At 40.6% G+C, this 20,731-nt stretch overlaps 1 protein-coding gene across 3 annotated transcripts in view; it reads right to left on the bottom strand.

Annotated features, from left to right (window-relative positions):
- Window positions 1-20,731, bottom strand: part of CEP112 (centrosomal protein 112) — a gene marked incomplete at its 3' end in the record, with an annotated part of 303,692 nt that overhangs the window by 159,489 nt on the left and 123,472 nt on the right. For all 3 annotated transcript variants that reach the window (XM_081318537.1, XM_081318536.1, XM_081318538.1), the window contains one exon: window positions 14,161-14,268. In XM_081318537.1, the coding sequence (XP_081174663.1) occupies window positions 14,161-14,268 (108 nt within the window). The remainder of the gene's footprint in view (window positions 1-14,160; window positions 14,269-20,731) is intronic.

Below are 20,731 nucleotides of genomic sequence, written 5' to 3'. Positions count from 1 at the left end.
ACTGAATGTCAGAACACCGGGGGATGAAAAAAAAATCCCTGTCACATTGAATGTACATTCCCGAAATCCAGCAGTGATACAGATTAAAAATGGTTAATTGTCTCTTCCGCTCTTCATGGGTGCACAAACATCTCCAAAATAAAAGTCTATCCAATATGAATGAATGAATGGAGGAATGTTTATATGTGCGTATGTTTGGATGTCTATATCTATATCTGTCTATATAAACTTTTGTCAACATTCCCCTGCTATTTTTAAAATGAAAAAGCTCTATGAAAATGAAAAAAAACTGTAGCACACCAGCAGAAACAAATGTACGTGCTTTAGGAGGCACCTGCTGTGCCGCAAGCTTGCACCATGATTGCCAAGAAGATTCTATTCTCAGGAAGCTCCTTTGCCTGTTCAAAACACGCTGGATACGATGACCCTGGCCAGGCTTAGCCTCTCCATGTTCGACTGAATGGCAGCTGGAGACCAAGGGCCTGGTGGCTGCAGCTTTAATACTAATCCTCCCAGACTGCGCACAATGGCACCCTACCTGGCTGGCAAACTATAGCTAGCTAGGCTGCCTTTGAAGCAGGTGGTGAATAGGGAACTGCAGGAAGCCAGCTTTCCTCGTGAACTCCAGGCCACACAGCTGCTAGGAACAGTCAGTTGAATTTTTCTTCAGTTTTGGTGGATTTCAGGAGAAGAAGAAAAGGCTGTTATCAGGAATACGGTTGTTATATTTAGCGTGAGAATCTCTCCTCTTCAAAAAAATAAAGCAGCAGTAGGAATCTGCCCAGGATTGATCTTGTTTGTGTGAGCAAAGCATGGAAGCATCTTATCTTAAAGAGATAGCTTTTTTTTTTTAGCATTCTCCATAATGTCACCTTGGCAAGTGTGCGTACATTTTCCATGTATATTCTGAATACCCAAATTTAATAAAAAATCTTATGGAATCAAATTATTCTCAACTGGAAATATTTGGGTAATATATACTTGGCCTAATACCGTAAAAAGCAAATTGTTGAAACTCCAACTTTGTGAATAAAGATACATTCTTTATTGATAGTTAATGCTTCACTAGTGTTTGTGATGCAATTAAAATCAGGTTCTTTAAAACATTTTATACATTCTTTTTTTAGCAGAAAGTAATTTCCTTGATTACAACTGAATGTGCATTGCTGTGAAAATCAAGATAAATTAAGGAAAATTGCTACTTTTTTCTAAACAGACCAAACATAAATAAATTTATACTTTTTAATTTGAAAAAAAAGTCCTGATCAACACTGCAAACTTTTACTTCCCCAATTAATTCTGTGACTGTCCAGTTAACTTTTACTTTCCAATTCCCTGAAACCAACTAAATTGATTACTAAAATATAAAGTATTATGAAAATAAGAAAAAATATCTGAAAGAAACATAAAAACTTATGTCGGTCTTTATCATGCACTTTTCATTTTTGTAGTCAGCAAAATATTAAAATTGTGAAAGAGGGTATATGTAACCAAGAAAAAGGACATTATTACTTCTGACAGCAGGAAGATGTACCTGATCTTTAAGCTTAAATGACAGTACTGATTTCCTTGGCAGAATATAAATAAATAAATAAATAAATAAATAAATAAATAAATAAATAAATAAATGACACTACCACTATGAATGTTAATCCTGTTAGGCCACTGAGAGTCGTCAGCATAATTTCTTAGAAGCAACTGTCTCTCTCCTCCTCCAATCTTTACCCTGTACAGTTGGATGCTAATGTTTAAACATTTCCAGTCAACCAGTATGTTTCAGTGAAATCCTAAGTGAACAGAAGCTGATGTAACCTGTACTTGGTACAAACTTAAACATCACATCTCTCTGCAAATGTTGAATGCATAATTATGTATTTGCAGTTGCCTAATATCTCTACACAGATGTTCTGTAATATGAAAATCTGGGGATTGTGAAGACCAGTATTAACATTTTATCTTTCTTTCCTTTAACTACTACTGTAGGTATGTTTTAGGAGAGAATTATCTAATTTCTTCCTAGCTTCAAATTCTTCATTATAAGACACCACGGTGCTTAAGATAAAGAGTTCAATTTTTGTACCATCTACTCAAAGTACTTTATTTTGAAAGGTTTCAGGCCTATTAAGGTTTTCTTTATAGATATTTACAACTACTTTTGTGATTAGACTAGAAAAGGGTTTTATTTTATAACAAGTCTCTCACGCAGATCATTTTTTTCTATAAACAGCACTGAATTGTAGAACTATATAGTTATTCAAGTATTAGCTAAATTTTTCAGCAGCGTGGCTTCTACTCTTCAGATTTGACCAGTTTGGAAGCAGTGCTAGTGGAGATTTTTTTTTTTTGGGGGGGGGGGTCTTTCAGATCTTTCTTTGCTTTCAATGGTTCCATAGGTTAGAAGATCAAATTATCTGTTTGTGAGTTGAACTGCCAACATATAATAATAAATCTAATGAATCAATCACTGGAGAGAGGGTTCAACAACTTTACAATACTGAACGAACTAGAAAAATGTCAAAACTTCTACAACCGCCATATTCATAATTTTCTTAGTTTGGATCTTTAAACAACTGCAGATAAAGAGTAAGTATGCTTAATTGTGCACCAATGTTGTTCTGTTTGGATCAGGTTCTGTCCAGAATTAATTGAAATATACTGAGAAGATGATAGTCAGCATCTGGTCGTCCAGTGATGGTGTTAAAAGATAAGGAGGCTCACTAGAATGTGAGTTTACCAAGGAAAACCATGGTTATAGGCTAGATTGCAAGGATGGAAACCTAGAAGAAAGCAATAGCAAACTGCTTCCATACTTCTGCCAAAGCTACCTGGATGTATCACCAGGAGCTACATGGGCATGTCACTAGAAATTGAGCAAAACAAGATTTACATTTTATAAAGGGATACTTTAATCTAATACTACCAACTGTTAATAACCAAAATGATAATTGATTTATAGAAACCAAAATACAAAAAATAGGAACCATTAGTACCTATTAGCAGCTTCTTAACTTTGCCCACTCCATTGCCTACTAGATACCTGATTTTAAAGTTAACTTAGGACTGTTAGCTGTTTTCTTTTCTTTGACTCACATATTTTTGCTCTGTTTTTCTATTCTTGCAAATTTAGTTGCACTAATTCATTATTCAGCAAACATGGAAAAAGGTGAGAGGTATGTGTTATATCACTTACTGTTACAGGTAGTTCTCGACTTACAACCATTTGTTTAGTGATTGTTTGCAATTACAATGGCACTGAAAAAAGTAACTTTATGACCACTTTTCAAACTTAACAATTGTTGCAGCATTACCATGGACATGTGATCAAAATTCGGACATTTGGCAACTGGCATGTATTTATGAGGGTTGCAGTGTCTTGGGGTCATGTGATCACCTTTTGAGACTTTCTAACAAGCAAAATCAATGAGGAAGCCCAGTTCACTTAACAACTCTGTTACTATCTTTACTGTACCGATACACTTAAAACTGGCAAGAAAGATGATAAAATGGAACAAAACTCATTTATCAACTGTCTTGCATAGCAATGGAAATTTTTTACTCAATTATTGTTGTAAGTCGAGGATTACTTATATTAAGCTATTATCTTTAGTGTGCCTTTTCCTTCTCATCCCTAATACTAATCAACTCCATATTTCTCTGGCCAAAACAGACGTTTTTCTGGCATCTGGATATTTTGTTATATGTGTGCTTCCAAAATTGTTGATGAACGAAAAATTAAAATATGACAATTATGAGACATATATAAAAGTTATGCTCAAAAATGTGGAAGTATAAGATTGGGAAATATTTCTAATTTTCACTGTTTTTAGAGCTGACATAATCATTATCATTACCAAATACATTTCTGTTGCACAATGCTGGAAAGGTATATAAGAGACAATGCATAATCCTTATGGCTGATAATAAACTGCATCCATCTCTACAACTGCAGCACAGCAAATCCTTGTCAATTAATTTATTTTCTGCCTTTTTATGACCTATTTCCATTCCTATTTCCAACACGTAAGTAATAAAGAACAAATAGGGTTGTCACATCTTACATTTTATTATTTGGGCTATGTCATTTATTAATTATCTTATTTATTTCTCATAGTGCAATAATGCATAAAATATAGAGAAGCACAATACAAAAAATATCATTAGGATTTAAATTAATTCATCTTAAATGAAAAGCCTGCACTGAAAAATCTTAGCTGTGCATCATAAAACAGGTATGTAGATGCTACGGAAACTATTTAGGAAAATATTACAGATTTGGAGCCACCACTGAGAATGCACTCTCTCTTGTTGTCACCCTCCAAGATACAAAACAAGAAGGTGTCTTATCTGTGAAAATCTAGATCTTGCTAATTTATAATTGTATAAACATAATTCAGAATTAAATCCTCAAAATTCAGTTGGTCCCAACCCTGCCAATTTTTAAAAGGCCTTGAAAATCTGATTTCCCCCCCAGTCACTGGCCCATTTGAAACTGTAAGGGTTGTGTGACTAGCCGCTGGCACATTTCATGTTTTATTATTTCATTGCTTTCCTTTGTAGATTTTCTTTCTAATCCTTCTTAGCTCCATAGTAGCACCAACAAATGGGCACTTGACAACTGGACAATACAAACAAATAATATTCACCAGAGCTTGAATCCTTTTTATCTTATCTAGGGCTCAGTTTGACTGGTTTGAATCTCAAACTTCAGGTCCTCATCTAATTTATTATCCTGGCCAAGCACCCAAATAACATCACCACAGTCTATTCCAAAAAGCAGAAATAATAACTTTACAAGGAGTCTACTCAACAATTTCATGAAGAAGCTACATGGAGGGACTAAGTTGAAGCTGTTTCTGAACATCATAGGATATGGCAAACTGATGCAGGTAAGCATCACTTGCTGTAGCTGGGCTTTACTCACTAGTTAAAGATGGGAAGATGATAGAAATAGATAGCAAAATCAAATTTGGAGGATCATAGAAGATACAAAGCATGAGAAATTGTCTAGACAAGAACTTTGTTTATGGAACACTTGCCTACCCTCAGGGACATTATTTCTATAGTCTTAATGATGGGATACAGTTAAGCAGAGCCCAGGTTCTGATGAAACAATATACCTATCACAAAGAAAATTAATTGCTGAAATAAACTTATAACCTATAATAAACAGTCCAGACCATCGGACGGTCGCGGGGGGGGAGTAGGGGTTTGGGGGAGGACTCAGCTCCGAGTGAGGAGGGTCTTCCCATCTTGACGGTGATTGGGAGGGGCAGAGAGTGTGGGAGCAGAGGGCTTTATTGCAATTGGGGAACGGGCCACTGCTGTCTTCAAGCGGTTACCTGTTCCTGCCCTCAATGCTCTTCTTGCTCCCCCGGGGGCATAGGATTGCAGGACCCTGGGCTCAGGTTGGTTTATTTCAACGCCAGGTCCATGGTGAACAAGGCTCCCCTCATACAGGATCTTATTGAGGAGAACGCGGACCTGGCTTGTAACACGAAGACCTGGTTGGGCCAAGAGGGGGGTGTCCCCCTCTCAGAACTATGCCCACCGGGCTTCCGGGTACTTCACCAGCCGCGGGCCCAGGGCAGGGGCGGGGTGGTGGTGGTTATTATTAGGGAGAGTCTTTGTCCGCGAGTGGCCACTGTCCCTCAGATAGGCGGGTGCGAGTTTCTCCTTTTGAAGTGGGGTCCTGGAGTTCTGTTGGGCCTATTGATTACATACCTGTCTCCCAGCTGCGTGTCATTGGCCCTGCCCAGGCTCCTCGACATCTTGCCCGGGTTGGCGATTGAGTTCCCCAGGCTTATAGTTCTGGGGGATTTCAATCTTCCCTCCGCGGGTGAGGCATCTGAGTTGGCCCGGGAGTTCATGGCTTCCATGACAGCCATGGACCTGACTCAAATAATTTAAGACCCAACCCATAATGGAGGGCACATACTCGACCTGGTTTTTATCTCTGGGCAGTGGATTAATGATCTGGATAGGGGGGATTTAACCATCCAACCCGTCATGGTCCGATCATTTTCTCCTTCGGCTAGACTTTCAGTATGCCACCGCCGCTGGGAGGCGGAACCGACCAGGTGGTTCCGCCCCAGGCACCTGATGGACCCTGAGAGGTTCCAGACGGAGCTTGGGACATTTCCCGCTTCCCTTGCCCATGACTCTGCCGAGGCCATAGTAGCAGCCTGGGAGAGGGTAGCTGCTGGGGCCTTGGATCAAGTTGTGCCTTTGCGGCCTCTGACCCAGTGCAAATCCAAGATGGCCCCCTGGTTTACCGAGGGACTCCGAGAGATAAAGTGCTTGAAAAGACGCCTAGAGAGCTGTTGCAGGTCCAGCAGATCTGAATATGACCGAACACAGCTAAGAACTTATCTTAAGTCTTACCTAGTGGCGATGGGAGCGGCAAAGCATGTTTACTTTTCCGCTCTCATTGCGTTCACAGATAACCGCCCAGCTGCCCTGTTTAGAGTGACCCGCTCACTGCTTAACCAGTGACCGAGGGATGACCCCTTGCAGGGTAGGGCTGAGGAATTTGTACAGTATCTGCAGGACAAAATCGCTCAGATTCGGACTGGTTTGGACTCCGACTGGGTGGAATCCGGCGGAGTGGAGAGGGCAGGTCTTGGTTACACCATTTGGGGTGAGTTTGACCCTGTTTCTTTGGATGATGTGGACAGGATTATGTGTAAACTGAGCGCTACAACTTGTTTATTGGACCCACGTCCCTCCTGGCTAGTTTCGGCCGCCGGGGAGGTGACAGGGGGCTGGCTCCAGGCAGTTGTCAATGCTTCATTGATAGAGGGTGTCTTCCCCTCCGCCTTAAAAGAGGCAGCGGTGAGGCCCCTTCTCAAGAAGCCTGCCCTGGACCCAGCCTCGTTGAATAATTATCGTCCTGTCTCCAACCTTTGCTTTGTAGCGAAGGTTGCTGAGAGTGTTGTGGCGCGTCAGCTCCTGTAATTCGTGGATGAAGCGGACTATCTGTACCCGTATCAGTCCGGTTTCAGGCCCGGTTACAACACGGAAACGGCATTGGTAGCAGTGGTAGATGATCTCTAGCGGGCCCGGGACAGGGGTTGCTCCTCTGTCCTGGTCCTACTTGACCTCTCAGTGGCTTTTGACACCATCGACCATGGTATCCTGCTGCGACGGCTAGAGGGGTTGGGAGTGGGAGGCACTGTTTTACGGTGGTTCTCCTCCTACCTCTCGGGCCGTTCGCAGTTCGTACTGGCAGGGAAGCAGAGATCTACCCCGAGGCCCCTTTCTTGCGGGGTACCTCAGGGGTCGGTTCTCTCCCCCCTCCTGTTTAACATCTATATGAAGCCGCTGGGTGAGATCATCCGTGGCTTTGGGGTGAGGTATCACCAATATGCGGATGATACCCAGTTGTTCATCTCCAACCCGAGCCAACCCAGTGATGCCCTTGACGTGATGTCCCAGTGCCTGGAGGGGGTGCGGGTCTGGATGGGAAGGAACAGACTCAGGCTGAACCCCTCCAAGACCAAGTGGCTGTGGATACCAGCATCACGTATTGTCCAACATGTTCCATCTCTTTTGATGGGGGGGAGGTACTGCCCCCCTCAGAAAGGGCTCGCAACTTGGGTGTCCTCCTGGATTCATGGCTTAACTTGGAAGATCACCTAACTGCTGTGACCAGGGGGGCCTTTGCACAGGTTCGCCTGGTGCGCCAGTTGCGCCCCGTTTTGGACCGAGATGCCCTATGCACGGTCACCCACGCCCTTGTCACTTCTCGCCTGGATTACTGTAATGCTCTCTACATAGGGCTGCCCTTGAAGTGCACCCGGAGGCTTCAGCTGGTGCAAAATGCAGCTACGCAGGTGCTTATGGGAGGATCTCGATACACCCATGTTACACCACTCCTGCGCGAGCTGCATTGGCTTCCGGTTGCCCTCCGGGTGCGATTCAAGGTGCTGGTAATTACTTTTAAAGCCCTACATGGGTTAGGCCCGCGGTACTTGCAAGACCACCTGCTGCCACTATCAACCTCCCATCGCCCGGTTCGCTCCCACAGAGTCGGCCTCCTCAGGGTTCCGTCAGCTAGGCAATGCCTTCTGGCGACCTCCAGGGGGAGAGCCTTCTCTGTGGGCACACCGACCCTCTGGAATGAACTGCCTCTGGAGCTGCGGACGGCCCCGGACCTTCGATCCTTCCGCCGTGACCTGAAGACATGGATTTTCCAACAAGCGGGCCTGGTCTGACTATGGTTTTAAATTTGGCTTTTATTGGGTTAAATTGTCATTTATTTTTTACATCCATTGTTTAATTCTTTTTTAAATTTTGTACTTTATGTTTTTTAATTTTTATTGTTGTGAGCCGCCCTAATTCCTTGGGGACAAGGGCGGCATATAAATTTAATAAATCTAAATCTAAACAAAACATACAATTATAATGTGTATTCAGTTGCACAGATAATGCCAAACTATACTCCTGTGTCCCTACTGTCATTGAAAAATAAACTATGCAAGAACAATTGAATAACAATTTTAAGAATTTTCTCTGAGTTGAGTTGTGTTGCTATTTTTTATGAAATGGAAGCTTGCAAATTCACTGTGATTGAATTTTGGATTGCAGAAGGAACCCCGCCAACTGAAATTCACCATGAATGCAGTTATTTATGGTAACTACTATGATGACATGTATGTCACAGGGACAACATATTTAATGTCTGTTATGAAGAACAAAGTGAATGACCTATGACAACAGCCAAGAAATTTTACATGAGAGTGATGAATTACTTAAGGGCAACTGGTGGATCACTGAAGACAAAATGTGCTGTCAGGTTTGGCATTTCACAAAACTGTGTGGGTCACCTTACTAATATTCTTCAATACTGGAAGGAAGGTTGGTAGACTTCCGGTGGCGACGCGGCGCCGAAGACAGCCGCCTTCGGGCTGTCTGCTCCGCAGCTGTGTTTTTCCATCGTAAACAGCGTCGATCAGCTGTTTAGATGGATTTGAAGCCCCCTCCTCGGGAGAAGAGGAGGGGGTGAGGCCCCAGGTAGGGGTTGAGCTCTCCGGGGCCGCCTGAGCTGAGAGTTTGGGCGGCTGAAGGATTGAGCCCCCCCGAAGCCTGGGTTGCTCCGAGCTGCGCAGCGCCCCTGCTCCGGGATTTATGGAGCAGAGCCAGGCGTTAGCAACCACCCCTGCCAAAAGGAAATACTTTTGATTATCAAGATGCAGGCAGAGCGGTACAGGAGGTCAAGGTGATGTGGACTCTTATCTTTACTCTCTAGCTCAATGGATTTTATAGCTTTAAAGTTAAAGTGCGCAATAAGTGAAAGTGGGGGAAGATGGCGGCTAAAACTTCTAAAGCTCTTCGGAGTGCGGGGTCTTCCCTGGTGCAACAGACCTCATTGCAAGCTTTGCTTCCTCCTGCACCTCCTCCGGCATTGACGCTTAAGGATTTACAAGATGCTCTTGGAAAGCATTCACAATTGATGTCTGACATGATGGATGAAAAGTTGAAAAAGTTGGAGGAGAAAATGGAGGAGAAAATGGAGAAATTGGAGAAGAAGATGGAAGAGAAGTTTAGAGCAATGAGGGTGGACATGTTGTCTATGATTGAATCTGTAGCTGAATGTGTGCAACAGCTGGATGTAAAAGTGAAGGATCTCAGTCAAAAGAACTCTATATTAGAAGCAAAGGTATTAGAAAATGAAAATATAAGGGATAAAATGGACGGAGAATTGAGCCTTGCTCAGTATCATCAGATGCAGTATGCTATTAGAATCAGGGGTTTAAAGGAGAACTGTAAAGAAGATTTAAAGCAGCTGATTTCTGAGGCTCTGGAAGGGGTATTGGGCCAGCCAGCATCTGAAATTGAGGGAAATATGGACAAAATTTTTCGTGTAAATTCATGGATTGCAAGACAAAGGAAGTTACCCAGAGATGTGGTGGTCTATTTTACAAAGAGAGTAATTAGAGATGAAGTCATTCAAGCTGCTTATGATACTAAACTGGTAGTGGCTGAGCAAGAAGTCTTGGTTTTAAAAGAGATTCCTCCGAAGATTTTAAGGAGAAGGAAAGATTTTGCATTTCTAGTACAGGAACTTAAGAAATGTGATATTAAGTTTAGATGGGAGATTCCAGTTGGACTGGTGGTGACGCATGAAGGTAAAAGACATCGTCTGGTTACTGTGGCCCAGGCACGTGATTTTTATAGCAATGTGTTAAAAGCAACCCCCCTATCATTTTTGGAAGCTGTAAAGGGATACGGCGAGGGAAAGCTTCAAGATGTTGCAAACAGACAGATAGAGGACAATGGTGTTGGAGGGGATCAAGATACAGTTTCATCGGATGTTGCAGGAGGCCAGAGGATGACGCGTGCCGCCCTAAGAAGAGCGAGACGAGAGCAAGAGCAAGACCAGCAGATAGTTATGGAATCTCCAAAGTGTACTTACAGTGAAGCCGTGGGAGGGGCGCGGTCCAAAGAAGTTTTGGGGGTCATGACAGACGTGCTCCAAAAGCTTTGGGGCGTTAAGATTGCTGATTCAATTTTTAAATTAGAATGTTAATGGATTAAATTTATCATAGAGGAGAAAGAAACTTTTTTTTTAATATTTAACACAATTTAAGATGGATGTTATTTGCTTGTTAGAAAAGTATATTAGGGTTATGGACTAAAAGTATGTGTTGAACTAAGAATGGGTATGCAAGCTCCTAATTAACAACAAGTTGTCTTACAGACTACTTAAACCTTTTTTTTTACTCTTTTTATTTGAACTCAAGGATGACTTGGAACTGCGAGACATTTGGCGTGATACATGCAAGAATTATTTTTGATTATGGTTTAGTTTGGTTGGAGATTATTAAGGTTAATAGATAGGCGCTTTTGGCGCGTAACTGAGAATTTGTTTAGAAATTAGAGAAAGGTTGGAGAATGTAAATAGTAGGTGAAAGTTTTTTTCTTTCTTTCTTTTTTTTGAAATTAATATGAATAAGGACTGGGATTAAGAAAATCTATTCTGAGTAAAGCTCTTTTTCTGTTTTTCTCTTTTTCTTTTTTACTTTATTTGTAATATTAATATTGTTTGTATTCATTTTACATGAGCTAGAGGGAGATAGAATTAATAGTTTATTGCTGATAACATAGGGGTGCTTATGTTTGTTTTTTGATTTTATACCCTGTATTTAGCTCTGGGAAGTCGGGGGGGGGGGAGGAGGGAATGGGGGGAAGGGATAGGGAGGGTTGGGTGGGGGTGGGGGAGGGGGGGATTAAAGTCAAAATGTATTGTAAAACTTTTTAAATAAAAAAAAATACTGGAAGGTTGGTAGAAGATGAGCTTCTTGTGTCCTGATGGTAGAACTGAAACAATCAAGACTTGAAATCTACAAAGAATTCTTCATGCTAAGAGATCAAATGGCAAAAACAGGAAATCATCACAATGCTTTCCGGGGGGGGGGGGACGACCAGACCTTTGACAGAAAGTAGCAGTACTATCAACTTGTAGTTCTACACCGCAACACTCAAAACTGACATAACAATGACAGAGACTTTAGAAATTTTGTTGCAACACAACTCTAGGTATTACATTTCCTGAGTCATTGAAAAAAATGGATCTCTGTTTCAGGATCCAATCTGAGTCAATCACTAGGACCAGATGTTGTCTTCTCAGCTTTCGGACTCATACTGGAGCCCATCCTCAGGGAATTCTCTCCCAACAGAATGTGCGCTTTGGGCTATTCTATTCTATTCTTAGTATTTATGTGGTGCCTTGTGTGTGTCTTTTTATTTGTTGATTGGCATGTTGTTAAGTTATTGGCTGTTGTTTCCATGAGCTGCCAAGTCCTTGGCTCCTAAGTACCTGATAGTTGATACTTATCAGCTATGCACGGGCTCACCACAGGGCTGCATGCTTAGCCCCTACCTATACTCACTGTACACATACGATTGTGTATCGTCTGACCCATCCACCACGATCATTAAGTTCACAGATGATACCAACGTAGTGGGTCTTATTACAGGTGGAGATGAAACAGCATACAGGGAGGAGGTACAAAAGCTATCCTTATGGTGTTTAGACAACAACTTGCACCTGAACATCGGCAAGACAAAGGAGATGGTGCTAGACTTCAGGAGGAAAAGAGAGGAACCTGCCCCACTTTACATCGGGGGTGGGGGGCTGTAAATTCCTCGGAGTCTACCTCTGTGAAGATCTTACGTGGAAAGTCAATACAACATAGGTGGCTAGAAAGGCCCAACAGAGACTCCACTTCCTCAGGGTCTTGCGGAAGAACAGGGTAGAACAACGATTAATGACCTTCTTTTACCGGTCTACTATAGAGAGCGTCCTCTTGCACTGTATTGTGGTTTGGTATGCTGGCCTGACAGCCACGGATAGGAAAATATTACAGAGGGTGGTGAGCACATCACATGACACCACTGGATGACATTGCCAGGGCTCACTGCCTTGGAAGAGGAAAATTCTCAGGGACGACTCACACCCTGGTCAGTACCTCTTTACTCTCCTACCATCAGGCAGGAGATAAAGAAGCATAGCCAGTCATACCAACAGGTTGAAAAATAGCTTCTATCCATGGGCTGTCAGTCTCCTGAATGGGAAATAACTCTATGTATGATTGACTTGCGAGGCCGGTGTGTTGTGCAATTAGTTTACATGGTGTAACAAGATGGTGGGTTTGTTGTCACTGTGATTTGGGGGTGGAGCACGAAGGGAGGCTCAGCCAATCTCACTGTACACATGTTGTACTTTGATAATAAAGGTTCACTCACAAAAGTTCCCTAAGGATGGGCTCCAGCACAATCTGGTCCTGGTGACTGACCCAGATTGGATCCTGCAACATTATCCTGGAACAAGCATATTTGCCTTCATTCAGGGATCTCTATTTTACCCTATCTGCCATACAGTCTAGATTTGGCACCATACAACTTCACCTTTTCTCAAAATCAAAGGAACACTTTAGTACAGAGTTCCCCAACCTTTCCAGGGTGGGAGAGAAGGGATGGTTCACTTGAGCAGCCAGCCACCATGCAGATAGTTCCATTTGCACAAATGGCATATATGTGCACTCACCACTCATGCAAATGGAACGTGCATGTGCTCACCCGCTGCTTAAGCACACATTCACCCACCATTTCCATGGCCCAGTTTCAAACAAGTCATGGCACACTAGTGGGCCTTCACCCAGAGATTAGGGACCCTTGCTTTAGTGGGCATCTGTTTCATCAAACAAAATATTTGAATATTTGAAGTAGAAAGGACAGTCAAGAGCTCTTTCATAACAGTGTTAAAAAACCTGTCCATCATAAGCAGAAAAATGGCAAGAAAAATATGGCTGTATCTCTAGTCTGAGATTTCAAAAAACAATTTCTGCTTTCGGAACAAAGACAAGGAGAAATATTATCATAGAAGATTTTAATAGGAATCAGTTTGAATTTTTGATATACTTTGTCATAGATATTATGGAATGCTTTTTTTGTTATAAATGCTTATACAAATAAAGATTTTTTATCTTATAATGAGCTTATTACCTACATATCAATAATAAACAGACTCAAAGCCATTTTATACCATTGTTGAGGATTTTAATTTTTGTCACATTTTGTCACAAAAGAAAATCCTAAAAGTAAGATACTCATCTCTATCATGACAATAGATATGGTATCTCAATGTAGCAACCAGCTTAAATTATCAATATTATTTGTTGAACTGGATTAAATTGACTTTAAAATGTTTTTTTTAATTAACTGAAATAAATTGACTTTAAACGTGTTCTTATTCTTCCCATTCCTCTTATTCTACCTATTTCTTCTTCTGATCTCAAAATATCTTCACATGGGTAAATGCAATATTTTTTTTTACCAAAAAGATAATATTCATTCATTTATTCAACCAAATCAAATGAGCATATAGAGGAAATAATTTAAGTTCTATTATAAGAATTTCTGTTATAGCTTATGCTTCTCTGTATAACCAGAAAGTTTTAAAATTATGGAGATGCAGTAAAATTATTTGCTCAAGTACCAAGTAGAGGAAGAACGTTGTAACTGTGAGTTAATGAATCACTTTGAAAGCAGGTCAATGGCTTCCAAGATCACTGATAAAAAGGAAACCGCTAAAACAGCATAAAGTAATTGACCCCAACATGCAAAATATTAAGAAACATTTTCTTAACATTAACTAACCTGTTGTTCATATTTTTGTTTCAACTCCTCCAACTGCCAGGAGAACTCTTTTGACTGCTTCTCACGGAAAGATTTTGATTTGCCAAGATCTGCTTCTACCTTTTCCATCTACAAAATAAGCAAGAATACATAATTTCATAACAGACACGGCAGATAGCGTAATTATTTCCACACCATCAAAATCTTAAAAACTATTATCCATTAACAGTTAAAACTGAGATCCAATGTTTTATCAGTAAAGTGACAAGCAGATAAACACAGATCATTAAAAAAGCACAAATTTAGTCATTTAAAATGTTATCAGATGAGAATCTTATATCATTGAAGAACAATCTAATTTTACACCTGATAAAATCTAAAAGCCTCAAGTGCTATTTATTGAAACAAAAACAGTAGGACAAAGTGCTGAAGATTTTATTACATTCCATTTGTATTCTTTCAAAGACTTTTATCTTGGAAATCATGGTGTTTTTTTGCTATCATTATATTTATTAAATAAGTATGTGGAGGTTTCATTACATAAACATCTACTTAAAATAAGAAACAACATATATATGTAAAGAGGGTTACTAAAAGAAAATCTAGAAACTCTTGACAGTTTCAACACAAGAAAAATACCAGCAAATCTTATTCTGGAGATTCCTTCTCGGCTATGGAGAAAGACTTGATTCTCATCTTTGTTTCTGACATCTTTTTCAGAGGTTTATGGAAGAGTTTAACTTTTTTGAAAACTAAATCTTCCTATTTATGCAGCCAAATTATTTTTCTTTTTTTAAAATAATATTTTATTAATTTTCCAATTTTACATTTAAGTATTTAAAAAGCAACGTGGTGGCTGGGTTACTCAATAGTTCAATAACATATGCAAATCTTTAGTACAAACTCAAGTTACAACATCAAATATTTCCTCTCTTTTCCCCTTAACATCTACTGTCTCTATTTAAACTAATGCAGTTCTTATTATATCAACTAAGTAAAAACATCATTATTACATTTATCAATACATTTTAGCTTATACATATCTTAATTACTTTTACATTCAATCTTTATGGACAATCAATTTCCTATTATTGGTTTTTTCCCCAATTTTTAGTTTCCCATCAATATTCAAATTTAATGTTTGATATTTATAATTTCCAGGCTTTAGGTAACCAAAGTTTCCCTTATCTCAATTCATAACAGAATCTAATATTCAAAATACACATCTTATCCATTTGAGTACAGTCTTGTTCTATTTTCTAAAAGTTATCTATTTCCCACCATATTAAATCATCTAATTAATAATACAGTATCCCCTTCAATAAATCAAAACCTGTCAATGCTGCAAACACTGACATGTTTTTGCACTGACAATATAAAAGACAGCCTGTAATTTTAATCGCTTCATTTGGGAGGGAGGAATCACCCGGAAGTTGTGGTAAGATTGCAAAAAGCCACCTACAGAATGGGAAGTGAAACCTCACATGTAAAACTAATTGGCTAATGTGATTTATGACATGTAGATAAGGGCAGGGATTGTGTGTGTGTTATGATCGGTTTGGGGGGAGGAGATTTCAGATTCTGGCATCCCTCCATGAGTGCCGATGTTTCGTTTCATTACTAAGACTTTTTAGATAAATAATATGCCTCCAAATTGTTTGATTTGTCTTATTCATCGGAACCATGACATCCATTATATGTATTGTCTTGGTTAATCAATAAATCAAATATATTCATGATTTTTTTTCTTTTGGGTCTAATTTTTAAATATTAAACAAATAAAATCCTTATTTTCAACTAATTTCCAAATATTTAAAATTAAATGACCAAAATTCCCCTTAACTTCTCCCTTTAACCCTCTAATTAATATGAAATCCCCTGTAATAAATCAAAACCCCAATATTCTTCAGCCTTATTCTGATACCCAGTTGTTCATCTCCACCCCAAACCAACCCAGTGATGCCCTTGACGTGATGTCCTGGTGCCTGGAGGCGGTGAAGGTCTGGATGGGAAGGAACAGGCTCAGGCTGAACCCCTCCAAGACCTAGTGGCTGTGGATACCAGCATCACGTATTGTCCAACATGTTCCACCTCTTTTGATGGGGGGGAGGTATTGCTCCCCTCAGAAAGGGCTCGCAACTTGGGTGTCCTCCTGGATTCACGGCTTAACTTGGAGGATCATCTAACTGCTGTGACCAGGGGGGGCTTTGCACAAGTTTGCCTGGTGCGCCAGTTGCGCCCCGTTTTGGACCGAGATGCCCTATGCACGGTCACCCACGCCCTTGTCACTTCTCGCCTGGATTACTGTAATGCTCTCTACATGGGGCTGCCCTTGAAGTGCACCCGGAGGCTTCAGCTGGTGCAAAATGCAGCTACGCGGGTGCTTATGGGAGGATCTTGATACTTCCATGTTACACCACTCCTGCGCGAGCTGCACTGGCTTCCGGTTGTCCTCCGGGTGTGATTCAAGGTGCTGGTAATCACTTTTAAAGCCCTACATGACTTAGGCCCGGGGTACTTGCGAGACCACCTGCTGCCATTATCAACCTCCCATCGCCCGGTTCGCTCCCACAGAGTCGGCCTCCTCAGAGTTCCGTCAGCTAAGCAATGCCAGCTGGCGACCCCCAGGGGGAGAGCCTTCTCTGTAGGCGCACCGACCCTCTGGAATGAACTGCCTCCGGAGCTGAGGATGGCCCCTGACCTTAATGGCCCTCAGACATTAAAAATAATTTTTATAATTAGGCATAGGATCTCTATTTCACGTATTATAGGTGGTCTTTATAGTAGAAGTCACTTGTCAAGTAAGATTTTATAGTCCATGGTATTCCATCATCTCGTGTAATAACAAATGTTTCTCAGCTAAAGAAATAGGAAAGCAATTCTCTACACATAGCTCTGAAAGTCAGTAAAGGTTTACATTCATAGTTCAAGCAGGCCAATTATGCTGCGCAGAAATTCTCTTTACAGCTGAGTTTCTCACAGGTGGTATCTATCAAGGTCGAAAGAGTTTTATCTGAAGTCTGGGCTTCAAGCCAAGTCTGTTTTAGGCAATAACAAGTTGTAATACCAAACTATGCACAAGATGTCACTAATGCCATTTAAAGTTTTTTAAGTCCAAATTTTTTATAATCCTCTTTCCAGTTTTATTTCTTTTTTGTAGATTAAAAACAAGTCTCCAGTAAAAATAAGAAAACTTTTGGTCCCCAAGTTTCAGAAACTTATAAATCCAATTAGATTAAAATTGTTCTTTTAGTGCTTTAATTCACCTTGGTAGTCAGTCGCCGCTGTTCTTAGAGGGTGGGGTAGAAATTCCATTCCCTCTCTCCATACAGGGGGAAAAGATACTTTGGGCAGCTTTTACAGGAAAAAATATTTAAGAACTTAAAGAGAAGATCAGATCTCACCCAGTTTCATCTGCATTGCTTTAGAAGTGCTTGATGGTAAGTTTGACTTTGGCTGTCTGCAACTTAGTGACGAGCCATATTGCTATGACTGTTTTTTCCTCCTCCAGTTTGGAGGGCTGCCCCAGATCCAGTGGAAGGGCTGCTACCCTCCCACGATCAAGTGGGAGTCCCCTCCTTGCTCGTCGCCCCTACAGGGTGACTTTTGACCCTTTCCAGGGTTCCCCAGAGGAATGAAATGGAACACGGAAGACAGAGTTCGCCTTCCAGCGGCCATGATGGCAAACCGGAAGTCGACTTCTCGGTTATATTTATTTATTCACCCTATTTATGGGCCACCAAATCCAGAAACATTCTCACTATTTAGAAGACAAGAAACAATCTGCAGTATATATAAGACTCATCTGCAAATAATGAAACCACAAAATAAAATTAAGCAATAGCCAAAATATAAATAAACCAAAATGGTATCAAGACCCAAATTTCCCCTAGAAAAACTCTGTTCTGAGCATTTTCTAGAAGGCAATCAGGTTGGGACCCAGCCAGATGTTAAAGGAGGAGGCTTTTCAAAGGACTGGTCTATCACCAATAAGCAGCGCTCCTAAGCCTTGACCCCTTCATTCATCTAAGATGAGACCGGGCTAGTAATTTCATGTCGGTCAAACTGGCCAGACTAATTCCAATGGGAAAAGTGGTCCTACAAGTAACTAGGCACCAAGACTCTGTATAGCCTTACAAGTTAGCATCATTTCAAATTGTATCCCAAAGCCTGTTAGTAACCAGTACAAGGCTTAATGTAGAGGTGTAATGTCCTCCACTGCAAATGCAGTAAGTCACAAGGCCCTTGCATTTTGAACCAACCACAGCTCCCAAGTGATCTTTAAAGACAGCCCCATGTACAGCAGACTGCAATAGTCTAAAATGATTGTGCAAGGGCAGATGTTATCATATGAAGATTTTCCCACCCCAACAGGGCAACATGTTGTATACTATCAAAACTGGGGGGAAAGTCTCCCTTGACAACAGCTTCCCTTTTATTCTAGCAGGAGTCATGACTCCAGAAAAAAACCCCCAGGTTATGTACTTGCTACTATGCAATCCAAAGAAACTACTGGAGAAGACAGAGAACCTGCACAGACAAATAATAACAGCATCGTGCTACAATTCAGTTTATGTCTGTTCTCACAGCCTCCAGCACTGAGATAGGATCTCAATTACAGCCTCCAGCACTGAGATAGGATCTCAATTACATCACCAGTCTGCATTAGTGGAGTAACACTGAATATCATCACAGTATTGATATTAAACTTCAGACTTTCAACTTACATCTCCTTGAGTCTTCATGCAAATGTTCAATGGGGGTGAGGCTGGGAAAAATCAAGCCCTGCACCACACACAAAGGAATAGCAATCAGGCTGTTCTCTCTTATACCATCATAACTCATTGCGACCACCATTTCTCTAGGCTGAACAGCACAGCAGTCATGTTCCCAGAGTTTCTACGCATGGGCATCTTAATTGTAAGAGAGACAATTAGTTGTCTTCTTTCATCACAAACAAATCTACCATAGGTGTGCCAAGCTTAATAGCAATCATCAAAAAAAAAAAACTTCAAAGAACTGTTCCTTTTGAGTCAATGTACCATTATGTTAATCTTTTCTGTTAGATGGAAAGAAGGAAGCCCACTTCAGAAATCTAAATGCCTGTCTGGACTCCCCTTTGGCTGTGATTGCTGAAAACTGGTGCCAGTGTGCTGCAATTCTGAAGTGTGGAACACCTGCTGCCGGCGTCAACCTCCCTCCGTCCAGTGCGCTTCCAAAGAGAGGGCCTCCTCAGGGTGCCTCCGATCAGAGAATGTCGATTGGTGGCCCCCAGGGGGAGGGCGTTCTCTGTGGGCGCGCCAGACCTATGGAACCGCTTGCCGGTTAATCTCCGGATGGCCCCCGACCTTCGCTCCTTCCGACGCGATCTAAAAACCTATTTATTTGAACAAGCCGGCCTGGTCTGATGGGTTCGGGGTTTGGGTTTTAACATAGCTTTTAATTACTGTATTATATCGGGCATAATTATTTAATCTTTTTTAACTTTTGTATTTTGATATTTATTGCCCTGTACACCGCCCTGAGTCCTTCGGGAGAAGGGCGGTATAAAAATTATATATATATATATATATATATATATATATATATATATATATATATATATATATATATATATATATATATATATATATATATATATATATATATATATATATATATATATATATATATATATATGCTATAATATAGGGTGTAGGATAATACTACACATTATACTTTTTAAAAAATGATGCCGCCCTGAGTCTTCGGAGAAGGGTGGGATATAAATGGAATTTAAAAAAAAAAGTATGGTGTTAGTCTACATAGTTGGCAATCTTCAATGCTCCCACCAATATGTTAAGTGCTGGTTTTGGTTATCAAAAATGTGTTCATGTAAGTTCATTTGTGATGTAAGTGAACAAATCAAGGACAAAAACCTGAATTTATATCAAGCCTTAGAAACAGAATGCAGTATGTCCCAAATGTTGGTATTGATCAAAGCATCCTACAGAAATGTGACAACTCTCATAATTCTATTTTAACAGCTAAACACAATTGATATTTATTTTCTATGTCATGAAAACATAACTGCTCCTTCAGTGTATTAAGAATCTAAAGAGGGATATGTGTACAGAAAGGTGAACCACAATCATGCCACTAACTCAATCTCAAATGCAAAACTTTTTTTTCACGCTGTATATAGGCAAGGCTGTCTATAGCACGGGTGTCAAACTCACGACCTCATGTGACATGCTGCGACGTATTGCAACTTTTTTCCCATTGCCAGCAATGGGGTGGGCGTGGTTTTGGCATGACACATCCGGCAAGCGAGCTGGCAGTTTGGCACCCCTGGTCTATAACAATTACCACTAACTCCTGGAAAGTAATGGGCAATTGGGACTTTAATTACAGATGTGATTAAAAGTAGTGGTACAAATCTCAAATACAACACTTTTTTCATGCTGTATATAGGCAAGACTGTATATAACAATCACCACTAACTCCTGGAACGTAAAGGGGAATTGGGACTTTAAAAACATGTGATTAAAACTACTGGTACCCTACCACTTATCCCCATCCCCAAAACCTCAATCTGCTGTGAAATAAATTG

This window comes from Vipera berus, assembly GCF_964194415.1.
Source record: "Vipera berus genome assembly, chromosome: 2".
In the NCBI taxonomy this organism is placed as follows: domain Eukaryota; kingdom Metazoa; phylum Chordata; class Lepidosauria; order Squamata; family Viperidae; genus Vipera; species Vipera berus.
Note: the sequence above shows the minus strand (reverse complement) of the source record. Positions and strands in the feature narration are given on the sequence as shown.